At 40.2% G+C, this 13,426-nt stretch overlaps 1 protein-coding gene and 2 non-coding genes across 3 annotated transcripts; all 3 read right to left on the bottom strand.

Moving 5' to 3' along the window:
- Window positions 1-1,617: 1,617 nt before the first annotated feature.
- On the bottom strand, window positions 1,618-7,558 carry LOC131350513 (origin recognition complex subunit 4-like). Its single transcript, XM_058385509.1, has 8 exons — window positions 7,424-7,558; window positions 4,421-4,433; window positions 4,275-4,323; window positions 3,384-3,474; window positions 3,202-3,277; window positions 3,030-3,116; window positions 1,921-2,120; window positions 1,618-1,818 (listed from the first exon to the last, which is right to left on the bottom strand). Exons 1-8 carry the CDS (start codon window positions 7,556-7,558, stop codon window positions 1,618-1,620), a joined length of 852 nt encoding a protein of 283 aa, XP_058241492.1.
- trnas-gcu (transfer RNA serine (anticodon GCU)) lies at window positions 6,966-7,047 on the bottom strand. Its single transcript has one exon. It is a non-coding gene; the product is annotated as a tRNA-Ser (tRNA).
- On the bottom strand, window positions 7,349-7,421 carry trnaf-gaa (transfer RNA phenylalanine (anticodon GAA)). The gene has a single exon. It is a non-coding gene; the product is annotated as a tRNA-Phe (tRNA).
- Window positions 7,559-13,426: the final 5,868 nt, after the last annotated feature.

Here is a 13,426-nt window from a genome sequence, read left to right as displayed (position 1 = left end):
ATTTTTTTTATTTTGATGATTATGGCTTGCATCTAATGAAAACCCAAAATTCAGAATACTAGAATATTACACCAATAAAAAGCTAATTAAAAAAATGATTTTCAACACAGAAATGTTGGACTACTGAAAAGTATGAACATGTACAGCACTCAATACTTGGTCGGAGTTCCCTTTGCATGAATTACTGCAGCAATGCGGCGTGGCATGGAGACGGTCAGTCTGTGGCACTGCTGAGGTGTTATGGAAGCCCAGGTTACTCTGATAGCGTCCTTCAGCTCTTCTGCATTGTTGGGTCTGGTGTCTCGCATCTTCCTCTTCACAGTACCCCACTGATTCTCTATGGGATTTCTATGGGATTTCACAGGGTTTGCTGGCCAATCAAGCACATGGACACCATGGTCCTTAAACCAGATATTAGTACTTTTGGCAGTGTGGGCAGGTGCCAAGTCCTGCTGGAAAATGAAATCAGCATCTCCATAAAGCTGGTCAGCAGAATGAAGCATGAAGTGCTCTAAAACCTCCTGGTAGATGACTGTGGACCTGATAAAACACAGTGGACCAACACCAGCAGATGATACGGCTCCCCAAACCACTCCCCAAACTTTACACTGGACCTCAAGCAACTTTGGATTTTTTGCCCCTCCTCTCTTCCTTTAAACTCTGGGATCTTGATTTCCAAATGAAATGGAAAATTTATTTTCATCTGAAAAGAGGACTTTGGCCCACAGAGCAACAGTCCAGTCCTTTTTGTCCTCAGCCCAGGTAAGACACCTCTGATATCGTCTCTGGTTCAGGACTGGCTTGACACAAGGAATGCGACTGACTCCAGCTGCAGTCCACTCCTTGTGAATCTCCCCCAGATTCTTGAAGGGGCTTCGTTTCACAATCCTCTCAAGGCTGCGGTTATCCCTGTTGTTTCTGCACCTTTTCTATCACACTTTCTTTCCATTCAAATTTCATTAACGTGCTTGGACACAGCACTCTGTGAACATCCAGCTTCTTCAGCAATGACCTTTTGTGTCTTACCCTCCATGTGCAGGGTCTCAATGACCGTCTTCTGGATGTCTGTCAAGTCAGCAGTCTTCCCCATGACTGTGTAGCCTACTGGACCAGACTGAGAGACATTTAAAGGCTCAGGAAACCTTTGCAGGTATTTTAAGTTAATTAGCTGATTAGAGTGCGACACCATGAGTCTCCAATATTGAACTTTTTCACAATATTTAAATTTTCTGAGATACTGAAGTTTGGGTTTTCATTAGCTGTAAGCCATAATCGTCCAAATTAAAAGAAATAAACACTTGAGATATATCAGTCTGTGTGTAATGGCTCTATATAATACAGCAGTTTCACTTGTTGAATTGAATTACTGAAATAAATCAACTTTGCACCTGTATATATATATATATATATATATATATATATATATATATATATATATATATGTTAGAATGGTTAGAATTGGATCATTATAATTACTCCCTCATCATCATCATCATCATCATCATCAGTGGTGAGGAAGACGAGGAGAGAGAACACGTGCTATGTACAATCGAGGAAAACACGTGAGCTTCCTCCAGCAGTGTGTATGTTCACATGTGAGCAGTGTAACACTTCAGTTCAGGTTCGTGATGCGGTGTGTCGTACCGAGACGCAGAGGTTCCACTCCTGAGAGAACTTGCTGTCGGGGAAGTCATCCTGCAGCGTGAGCTCGGACCGAAAGGCGTCTCGATACTGACGGAAAGTCAGAGAACTCAACAGGTGAATCTGTCTGTGGGAAAAACGAGACTTCACACACTTTTCCAAGAGCTCAAGAACGTCCTGGAATAAACAAACAGGAAAAAAATACAGAGATTTTATAAACATGCGGCGTTTTTTGGTGACAGGTATATTAAGTGTGTGTGTGTGTGTGTGTGTACATACTAGTCTGCAGGTGAGTCCCACCACAGCTACAGGAGCCTGAGCAGACTGAGAAACATCCAGCAGGTTGTACAGCAGCGTCTGGTTCTTATGATGAGCAAACAGATCAAACTCTTCCAGGATGAAGAACACTGGCTGACTGCTGCTTTTATCACCTGCAGACAGACAGACAGGGAGGAAGACAGACAGGTAGACAGACGGGCAGTCAGATAGGCAGGCATGTGGGCAGGCAGGTAGGCAGAGAGGTAGGCAGGCAGACAAACAGAGAAACAGACAGATAGGTAGGCAGACAGACAGCCAGGTAGTCAGACAGACAGACAGACAGGTAGGCCGACAGGCAGGCAGGGAGGAAGACAGACAGACAGGTAGGCAAACAGGAAGACAGGCAGGCAAGAAGGCAGACAGGCGGGAAGATAGACAGACAGGTGGGCAGACAGACAGGCAGACAGGAAGACAGACAGACAAACAGGTAGGCAGGCAGGAAGACAGACAGAAAGGAAGACAGCCAGACAGACAAACAGGTAGGCAGGCAGGCAGGCAGACAGACAGGTGCACAGACAGGCAGGCAGGCAAGAAGACAGACAAACAGGTAGGTAGGCAGGCAGGCAGACAGACAGACAGGTGCACAGACAGGCAGACAGGGAAGAAGACAGACAGGCAGGTAGGCAGGCAGGAAGACAGGCAGGCAAGAAGGCAGACAGGCAGGAAGAAAGAAAGAAAGGAAGGAAGACAGGCAGGAAGACAGGAAGATAGACAGACAGGTGGGCAGACAGACAGAAAGACAGACAGGTAGGCAGACAGACAGGAAGACAGGCAGGCAGGCAGACAGACAGGAAGGCAGGCAGGAAGACAGACAGGCAGGTGCACAGACAGGCAGACAGGAAGACAGACAGACAAACAGGTAGGCAGGCAGGAAGAAAGACAGGTAGGTAGGTAGACAGACAGACAGACAGACAGGTGCACAGACAGACAGACTGGGTTATCAGTTACAGTAATATCACTCCCAAGTTTCTCTCACATTCACTTCTTTTGAATCATGTGATGTTGCCGCTCCTGTAACGTCCCAGCTGTATACACGACTCGAGAATTCCAGGAATACTGGAACACACTCACCAACACTTTGTCTCCTACGACGTTCTCCAGTTGAAGCTGGCGTGTGATCTCTCTCAGAGCGATCCGGTCGTCCATCTGCAGCAGACCTGCACGAGACACGCGGCCATGAACGGAGCCGTGACTTAAACCAGCAGCCTCTTTTAAACACACGCTCTTTTACACAACACTCACTGCTCAGGTGAACCTGCAGGACATTCATCTTCACCTCCTGCAAGTCCAGCAGCTCTCTCAGAGCACAACGTAGCAGCTACACACACACACACACACACACATACACACACACACAACAGCTTAGTGTAAAGTACATGTGTGTATCCTAACCTAATAGAAGTAGCACACAGACAGCTTCGTACCATGGTTTTAACAGATCCACATGGACCGATGATATGCAAAGAGTTACTCTCACCGTGAACCGCTGTCCTCCTTAACAGCTCCAACAGGTGCCTAAAACACACACACACACAGAATACATCATACACACACACACACACACACACAGAATACATCATACACACACACACACACACACACACACACAGAATACATCATACACACACACACACACAGAGAATACATCATACACACACACACACACAGAATACATCAAGCACACACACACAGACACACACACACACACACAGAGAATACATCATGCACACACACACACACACAGAATACATCATGCACACACACACACACACACACAGAGAATACATCATGCACACACACACACACACAGAATACATCATGCACACACACACACACACACAGAATACATCATACACACACACACACACACACAGAATACATCATGCACACACACACACACACACAGAATACATCATACACACACACACACACACAGAATACATCATGCACACACACACACACACAGAATACATCATGCACACACACACACACACACACACACACAGAATACATCATACACACACACACACACACACAGAATACATCATGCACACACACACACACACACAGAATACATCATACACACACACACACACACACACACACAGAATACATCATACACACACACACACACAGAATACATCATACACACACACACACACACACAGAATACATCATACACACACACACACACACACACAGAATACATCATACACACACACACACACACACACAGAATACATCATACACCTTTACAAAATATAGGTCTTAGCAGACACCTCATATAAAGAGTGCATTCTGTTCTAAAAACCCACTTGTACTTCGATTCCAAGCCCATGGGTTTACCCTCAGCACTCTCTGGACCTTCACACATCAGAAGAACAATTTTAAAACAAAGATTAGCATGCAGAGTGCAGACGACAGCGGATAGTACTTTAAAATCGATGTTTTTACAGCATACTCCAGCACTTCCTCTACAAACATTTACACACATATCTGGGTGATTCTCACGAAATCTTGGTTTTAAAAATTTCAAACATGAAAATTTTAAAAATGCTTAAATTAACTTTTTTTTTTTAGACATTAGCAACAAAGTCTGGAGTGTTTGTGAACATTAATTTAAAAACTTTTACTTACCATTTAACACCTTTTTGAACATAATTTCCAAAATAAGTCCTAAAAAATCTCATTACTGCAACACTGTGAAAACATTAACACTGATAGAAAAGCAAATACATTTTCACAGTTTTAAAAATGGATTATTAATAGTCATGCACAGTTACTTCAAGTTCTGAAATAATATTTATTTTTAATTTAACAGTTTTTTAAATTTTGACTGATTTCTCTCATTACCGCAACACCGTCCACAATTTACAAACATTTTTTCTTTATATTTTGAAGACACCTGACATTTTTTCAGAATGACGTGACAAACCTGAGAGAACATCATTTTAAGATTCTGCACATGCATTTAAAATCAAAGTACTATATCTCTATTAATTAAATTAACATCTAATAATCATGAGTTTCAGTAATGATATATAGGTTTCGGTAATGAGGTTAATTATTTCGGTAATGATAATAAGTATACTAGTCTGAGATTTATACTGAGCCTTGTATACTAGTCTGAGATAATGCAGAAAGAAACAGATAATATTTACACAATCATGCATTCAAGTTCAAAACAGTTTTATTGTCCAGTGCTTCAAAAATACAAAAGCCAAAAATTAAAAAAAATTAAGAAAAATATTAAAACAGGAATAAACAGGACAACATTTCAACGTTTACCTAAAAAACATGAAGCATTTTACCATGGCACTAAAAAATAACTGACCACTGTCTTTTTTTCTTTTCATGTTGCTTCTTAGTCAGCTCTTCAGTTTTCTTTATTTTTCCAGTTTGTTTTCGTTTTTGATTCCTGGAAGCGGAAAGAAAGCATTACATTAAATTAGTCTCATAACATGGGGGAAAAACATTTTATGTATACATCATCATATAGTATAGACTTGATGCTTACTCTGTGTGTGTGTGTGTGTGTGTGTGTGTGTGTGTGTGTGTGTGTGTGTGTGTGTGTGTGTGTGTGTTCTATACTGGGCCTGAAGTTGTGGGGTGGGGTAGAGCTTAATTTTAGTCTTTGAAATGAATTGAAAAGTAAAGTAAAAAAGAAAATAAAAAAAACAAACAAATTACTAACAGAAGAACAAATAACTGTTTATTTATTATGTAATTAAATTACTAAATTATAACAAAATTGTGCAGCAAATTTATTAGGCTGCTGTCACTTTAAGAATCACACGACCTCCATGCTTTAGTGTGGCGGGAATTTCCCCCAGTATGAACAGTCCACTCAGTCCAGCACCAAAGTCCTGTTATAGTAGTGGCTAAAGGGTTGTGTGTGTGTGTGTGTGTGTGTGTGTGTGTGTGTGTGTGTGTGTATACTCTCATGTACATTTCCTAACACTGTAGGGTGTTTATTGCTAATTACACCTGCTGTAACATCTCCAAACCTAACCTCTCTCTCTCTCTCCTAACCTCCCTCTTCTGTACTCCTCCAGCAGTTCTGGGTTTCTGTAGAATTTTTCCCTGAAATTTGTCACCCTAACCTTTGCTAAAGCTTTTTTTCACACTTGCTGATTGTCTACAATGAAACAAATCATGAAGCAAAATATCAACATTTAGGAAATTTGAAATTAATATTAAATTCATAAGAGATATTTAAAGTTCTCTTTACCACAACTGCCCTTAAATGGTTGCGGCGTATGAGAATGGTGTGTTGCAGAGGATGAGGTGCCTCAAGATGTTTTGCTAACAATAGAGAAGCCATGATGGTTTTACTCATTATATATATATATATATATATATATATATATAAATATATATATATATATATATATATATATATAGATATATATATATATATATATATATATATATATATATATATATATACTTATATAGAGTGAGACAGAGAGAGAGAGAGAGAGAGAGGGGGAGAGAGAGAGAATTTATTTTTTTAAATTCACGATTGGCATGGATATGGAACAGAATAATATAATACATGAGACCATTCAGCAACGAATCTTTATAATCTTTATAATTGCACTATCACCGTTTTGTCACAGCGGCGAGAGACTGCTAGTTTTGTTCCGGAAATTATTCATTTACTAATTAAGCACTGAGCGGGAACATGCACTAGGAGAATATTTAGAACAAAAGGCCACCCTGGCAGCGGTGGGATTTGAACCCACGCCTCCAAAGAGTTGAAATGTGGATTGGCTGTCCATATCCTCCACCTCCTGTTGAAGTGGCTTGTTCATATGAACTTACAGCATGTGTGTCCAACCAGCATGGGAATGCAGCCCAAGGTTGTGAAACACTTATGCCGAGTTCACACTGCACGATTTTCAAAGTAGTCGGATCACTGTTGTTTTCACGCTGCACGACTGTCTGGGGGAGCATTCAGTTGCCGCTGTGTGGCGCATAGCAGTAAAGAGGAAGCACACGCACGACAAGGGTGGGACTCGAACCCACGCGTGCAGAGCACAAAGGATTAGCAGTCCATCGCCTTAACCTCTCGGCCACCTCGTCAGGTGGCAGCGCTTCCAAGGAGCCTTGTCAAAAGCAGGGGTTTTCTAATGGCGTGCAGGCTAGGAGGCTACCTTGCCAATGATTTGTAGGCAGGTATCGAGGCATGCAGTCACGTAAACTGAAGGGTGCAGGCTAAGCATTCAACAAGAACCTAAGAGTTCTGTAGCATCCTAGTTTTTTTGCTCTCATCTCAGACCAGAGGGCTTTCAGACCTTTATCCTGCACTGTTTCCACGTTTTGCTGTTTTCAAGTCTGAGGCATAAGTTCCAGAACTGCGCAGGTTGACTACACTGCCTACAGCTGCCGAAACCCGCGATTGAACCAGGGACCTTTAGATCTTCAGTCTAACGCGCTCCCAACTGAGCTATTTCAGCACCTCCACCAGGGCTCTCCCGTACGTGTGAGTGATCAGGTTTTTGTCGGCACGACTGCGCACCACGTCCAGACCGGTGAGGCAAACTTCTTTTGAAAGCGGTAGAGCTTTTTCCTTAAGGGCATAGACAGAAGGCATGGTTGCCTTACACCACTCAAATCCCACGCTACCTGAGGGCGCCGGTGGGGTTACGCGTGTGTGGTAAGAAGATGACCGAGTCATTCGGCCAGACAAGGAGGAAGCCTGGCACGGGCACTACAAATGGTCTGCCGTGCGACTAACACGCCTTCCACTTCACCAGCTCTACAGGAGACATCTAACCATTCCCAAGGAAGGAGGGAGCTCGGCCTTGGCTCGCGGCAGGTCACTGACCTTGAATGGTCTCGGCTTAAGGCCCCGTGGTCAACCGCCACCCCTGTAGCCATGGGCGGAAGGAACGCTTCTGCTTAAAGAAGAATAAGAAATGTGTTTGAGTCCACATTTTCTAAAGGTGACTATATTATTATTACTATTATTTTTTAAATTATTTTTTAACCAGTCTGCTCTGATAAAAATATTCAGCCTGATCTACCTAATAAAAATAATTATGTAGTTCAAGTAAGACTAGTCTTTGTATTTATTACTTAATTTTCTATATGTAAGAAATACTTCTTGCTCTAAATTTCTGCATTTCCTTAGTCATTGTTTTGGGTTTGCTCTACTTAACTTTGAGAGTTTTAAAAGTGTATTTTTTATTGAAACTTAAACCTAATTTTTTTTAAAGCTTCCATATTACTTAACTTTGAGTGGACCCTACTTTGTTTTTCTAAATGTACTAGTCACATTTGAAAGTTACATTTACTCCCATTTTCTGGTCAGGAACTAGGCATTTCCTATGCATTACAGGTAAAATATGAATTGTGTAATTATGCATTTTGAAATGCAACTTCACCCAGCACAAGAATAAAAGGAAGGAGATTTTTTATTATATGCACACACTCATGAACAGTCAGTTCTTCCAAAATGCACTTGGTCCTGAATTTACACAACATGAAATAAACTAAATACCAGATTTAACAAAACAACAACAACCACAGAGTAGTGCGACATGCATTGGGAGAACCTGAGAAAATGCTGTTTAACATGAACAACTGTAAAACAGGGAGCTTACTGTGACTACCTTCACTGACATCTGTATGGCTTTTAGGTTTGCAAGCTGACCTTGAGACTATGTACCTTAGAGGAAATGTTTTGTTCACATCCTGATTTTAGCACAGGGTTCTCAATCGTGGAGATCAAGGACCCCTGCCCTGCCCACTACAGATGACATAAACCAGGAGTCTTCAGTGAATCAGAAGCATGAAGACACCATCTGAGTCTCACTTCCACCATGAGAGTGAAGTGGGGAAAGACAACGTGAACAGGTATACAGAGCACTGATTAAATACAGTATATATTTATGACTCAGGTTTAGGATCTAGATGATAATATGTGTGGATGGGAGTATTCTACCTAATCTGGGGCATGAAGAGCTAATTGTGAGTGTTAGAGGAGCTAAACACGCAGCGCTAGCATGAGCATGTGAACTGAGTGCGCCATAGATTGGAAGGAAAACGGAACATCCACCAAAATATCCCCTTCTCAAATTTCAGACTCATCACCTATGTCAACTTACTTCACATCCAGTACAGTAGGTGGCGATAATGATCCTAAGGAGTTATTCGCCATTAAACAAGAAGAAGAAGAAGCAGCTCGACTCTCTGCTTGTCCGTCCATCAGTACCCAAAAGTAAAAAAGAAGAAGAAAAAAATATATTTAGCTGCACCCCGAAACTGGAATGTCCGCAAACCACACATCAAGATAATAATTGAACTAACAAGTCAACACCAACAGAAAGTTTCAGTCAACAGGACCAAGCTAGCGATTGGCATTAGCGATTAGCATTAGCTGCTAGAGCTAACGCGATTGGCGCATAGAATATGTCATTTATTCATTAGCAATGTTACAAAAAGGCACCAAAGCGCGTGACATTAGACATCATTCTCACAAACTCCCGACTGGTTTTCATGACAAGTATCTAGACAACAATTTTATAATATATATAATAATTATAATAATATTAATCCTCAGTATTCTTGAATGGAGGCTTGTGCTCTAGTCATCTCTTAATTTTGGGAAAACAAAATTTGCATTAGTCCACCCTCACAGGTTTTTTTTAACATTTCACATGCTGAAAGTCTGAATTTGTCAAATGTCAGATTCATTCAATCACCGCAAAACAAAAGACTTGAAGAAACCAACTCGGGTAAAACAACAAATTCTGTGACCACATTAATAATCTGGGATTTTTCTTCAACTGCACTTTTTCCTATTTAAAATATAGAAAATAAACAATAGTTAATTTAAGATTCTGTACTCTTTCTAGGTGTCTATTTAAAGGTCAGATTTTCCTCATGTCTGATCTTTTTTACTGAAGCATGTGTTCAAGTGACACACTGATGCATTTGATCTAAAATGACTTGTAAGGTTTTGCATAAACTTGTGGTGTCCATGCAGCTCACATGCACACACTCATTTAAAGCAAAAAAGGCAACATGCTAAATGCTAGAAACTCAGAAAGCATAAATTTCAAAGATTTGACTTCAAGTTGTTGTCAAATAATATAATCTGTAAAACAAATTAATGTATTAAATAAAAAAAAAAAAGGCATTTGGACCCCACTATATATTTTATTATGGCCTTAGCAAGGCTATAAAGTGTCCACCTTTTATATATTTCTTTTCTGTTTTGTACATCCCTTATTTTGAAGGCTAGTGTATTAATTTAAGTGTGTTCATTTTTGACAGAAATGGCCTCAATGTGTCTTAAAATGTCCTTGTTTTGTCTGTGCAGGCAACATTTATAACTGATTCCAGGTGTTTTGAGGAAATGCATCTCAAGCTCTGACATACTGCTGTGTCTAAAATTGATTTTTAAGACACTAATGTACATGGAAGTTGCTGGACAAAGCTCAGTCTGATGGTGTGCTTTTAGATCATTTGTGGCATATCTTGCTTCTTGTCATAGATAAATGTGAACTGTCTGAAAATGGAAAAATCGTGTTGGCAGTAGGACTAAAAGGCAACTGTAAGCAAACATTTTGATCAGTGGAGTTGAAATAAAGCTTATCTAACAGTTAGAACAGCTGTCCTGTGTTGTAATTATTTTATTGTTCATATTCTTATTATTAACATGAGTTAATCATAGTGGACTTTATACTGGACAATGGCAGCACACAGAGCGCTTACTCTAAATAAATTATGTTTATTAATATTTTTGTATGATATGGTGATGGAGTTCTAATTGAAACACTACAAACTAAAATATTTATGCTGTATTATTGGAGTACATGCCCACAAAATAAACAGCACACAGGTGATATTTCAGGAGTTTGGTGTCTGTAAACAGTTGTCTGTAGTTTTAACTCAGATCAGATCAAATCACTTTATTGTCACATCACCATCCACACATGTAGAAGTGAGTGAAATTCTTGAGTACAGCTCCAGACATTGCAGTAGAATATGTAATGTACAAATTTAAATACTTCTATATATAGTCTGTAATCAGCCTATACAGTCTAAATTGCAATCTAAACATATACTTGGATAAACAGTATGGTAATGACATATGATACATTATTATAGAGTATACACAGTAGACATGGCACAGTATATTACAGTGTGATCATGTATAACAGTGCAGTGTGTGTTACAGTGTGATCATGTATAACAGTGCAGTGTGTGTTACAGTGTGATCATGTATAACAGTGCAGTGTGTGTTACAGTGTGATCATGTATAACAGTGCAGTGTGTGTTACAGTGTGATCATGTATAACAGTGCAGTGTGTGTTAGTGTGATCATGTATAACAGTGCAGTGTGTGTTACAGTGTGATCATGTATAACAGTGCAGTGTGTGTTACAGTGTGATCATGTATAACAGTGCAGTGTGTTAGTGTGATCATGTATAACAGTGCAGTGTGTGTTACAGTGTGATCATGTATAACAGTGCAGTGTGTTAGTGTGATCATGTATAACAGTGCAGTGTGTGTTACAGTGTGATCATGTATAACAGTGCAGTGTGTGTTACAGTGTGATCATGTATAACAGTGCAGTGTGTGTTACAGTGTGATCATGTATAACAGTGCAGTGTGTTACAGTGTGATCATGTATAACAGTGCAGTGTGTTACAGTGTGATCATGTATAACAGTGCAGTGTGTTACAGTGTGATCATGTATAACAGTGCAGTGTGTGTCACAGTGTGATCATGTATAACAGTGCAGTGTGTGTTACAGTGTGATCATGTATAACAGTGCAGTGTGTGTTACAGTGTGATCATGTATAACAGTGCAGTGTGTGTTACAGTGTGATCATGTATAACAGTGCAGTGTGTGTTACAGTGTGATCATGTATAACAGTGCAGTGTGTGTTACAGTGTGATCATGTATAACAGTGCAGTGTGTGTTACAGTGTGATCATGTATAACAGTGCAGTGTGTGTTACAGTGTGATCATGTATAACAGTGCAGTGTGTTAGTGTGATCATGTATAACAGTGCAGTGTGTTAGTGTGATCATGTATAACAGTGCAGTGTGTGTTACAGTGTGATCATGTATAACAGTGCAGTGTGTTACAGTGTGATCATGTATAACAGTGCAGTGTGTTACAGTGTGATCATGTATAACAGTGCAGTGTGTTACAGTGTGATCATGTATAACAGTGCAGTGTGTGTCACAGTGTGATCATGTATAACAGTGCAGTGTGTGTTAGTGTGATCATGTATAACAGTGCAGTGTGTTACAGTGTAATCATGTATAACAGTGCAGTGTGCGTTACAGTGTGATCATGTATAACAGTGCAGTGTGTGTTACAGTGTGATCATGTATAACAGTGCAGTGTGTGTTAGTGTGATCATGTATAACAGTGCAGTGTGTTACAGTGTGATCATGTATAACAGTGCAGTGTGTGTTACAGTGTGATCATGTATAACAGAGCAGTGTGTGTTACAGTGTGATCATGTATAACAGTGCAGTGTGTGTTACAGTGTGATCATGTATAACAGTGCAGTGTGTTACAGTGTGATCATGTATAACAGTGCAGTGTGCGTTACAGTGTGATCATGTATAACAGTGCAGTGTGCGTTACAGTGTGATCATGTATAACAGTGCAGTGTGCGTTACAGTGTGATCATGTATAACAGTGCAGTGTGTGTTACAGTGTGATCATGTATAACAGTGCAGTGTGTGTTACAGTGTGATCATGTATAACAGTGCAGTGTGCGTTACAGTGTGATCATGTATAACAGTGCAGTGTGTGTTAGTGTGATCATGTATAACAGTGCAGTGTGCGTTACAGTGTGATCATGTATAACAGTGCAGTGTGTGTTACAGTGTGATCATGTATAACAGTGCAGTGTGTGTTACAGTGTGATCATGTATAACAGTGCAGTGTGTGTTACAGTGTGATCATGTATAACAGTGCAGTGTGTGTTACAGTGTGATCATGTATAACAGTGCAGTGTGTGTTACAGTGTGATCATGTATAACAGTGCAGTGTGTGTTACAGTGTGATCATGTATAACAGTGCAGTGTGTGTTACAGTGTGATCATGTATAACAGTGCAGTGTGTGTTACAGTGTGATCATGTATAACAGTGCAGTGTGTGTTACAGTGTGATCATGTATAACAGTGCAGTGTGTGTTACAGTGTGATCATGTATAACAGTGCAGTGTGTGTTACAGTGTGATCATGTATAACAGTGCAGTGTGTGTTACAGTGTGATCATGTATAACAGTGCAGTGTGTGTTACAGTGTGATCATGTATAACAGTGCAGTGTGTGTTACAGTGTGATCATGTATAACAGTGCAGTGTGTGTTACAGTGTGATCATGTATAACAGTGCAGTGTGTGTTACAGTGTGATCATGTATAACAGTGCAGTGTGTTAGTGTGATCATGTATAACAGTGCAGTGTGTGTTACAGTGTGATCATG

This window comes from Hemibagrus wyckioides, unplaced genomic scaffold (genome assembly GCF_019097595.1).
Source record: "Hemibagrus wyckioides isolate EC202008001 unplaced genomic scaffold, SWU_Hwy_1.0 Contig39, whole genome shotgun sequence".
Taxonomy (NCBI): Eukaryota; Metazoa; Chordata; class Actinopteri; order Siluriformes; family Bagridae; genus Hemibagrus; species Hemibagrus wyckioides.
The sequence above is the reverse complement of the archived record's forward strand: the minus strand, read 5'-3'. Positions and strand labels throughout refer to the sequence as shown.

Coding starts and splice junctions, on each gene's coding strand:
- LOC131350513 (XM_058385509.1), bottom strand. CDS start 7,558: ATGCCTTCTGTCTATGCCCTTAAGGAAAAAGCTCTACCGCTTTCAAAA. Junction 3,475..4,274: donor GGCTTGGAATCGAAGTACAA/GTGGGTTTTTAG, acceptor TGTGTGTTTTAG/GCACCTGTTGGAGCTGTTAA. Junction 3,117..3,201: donor CCTGCAGGTTCACCTGAGCA/GTGAGTGTTGTG, acceptor TGTCTCGTGCAG/GTCTGCTGCAGATGGACGAC.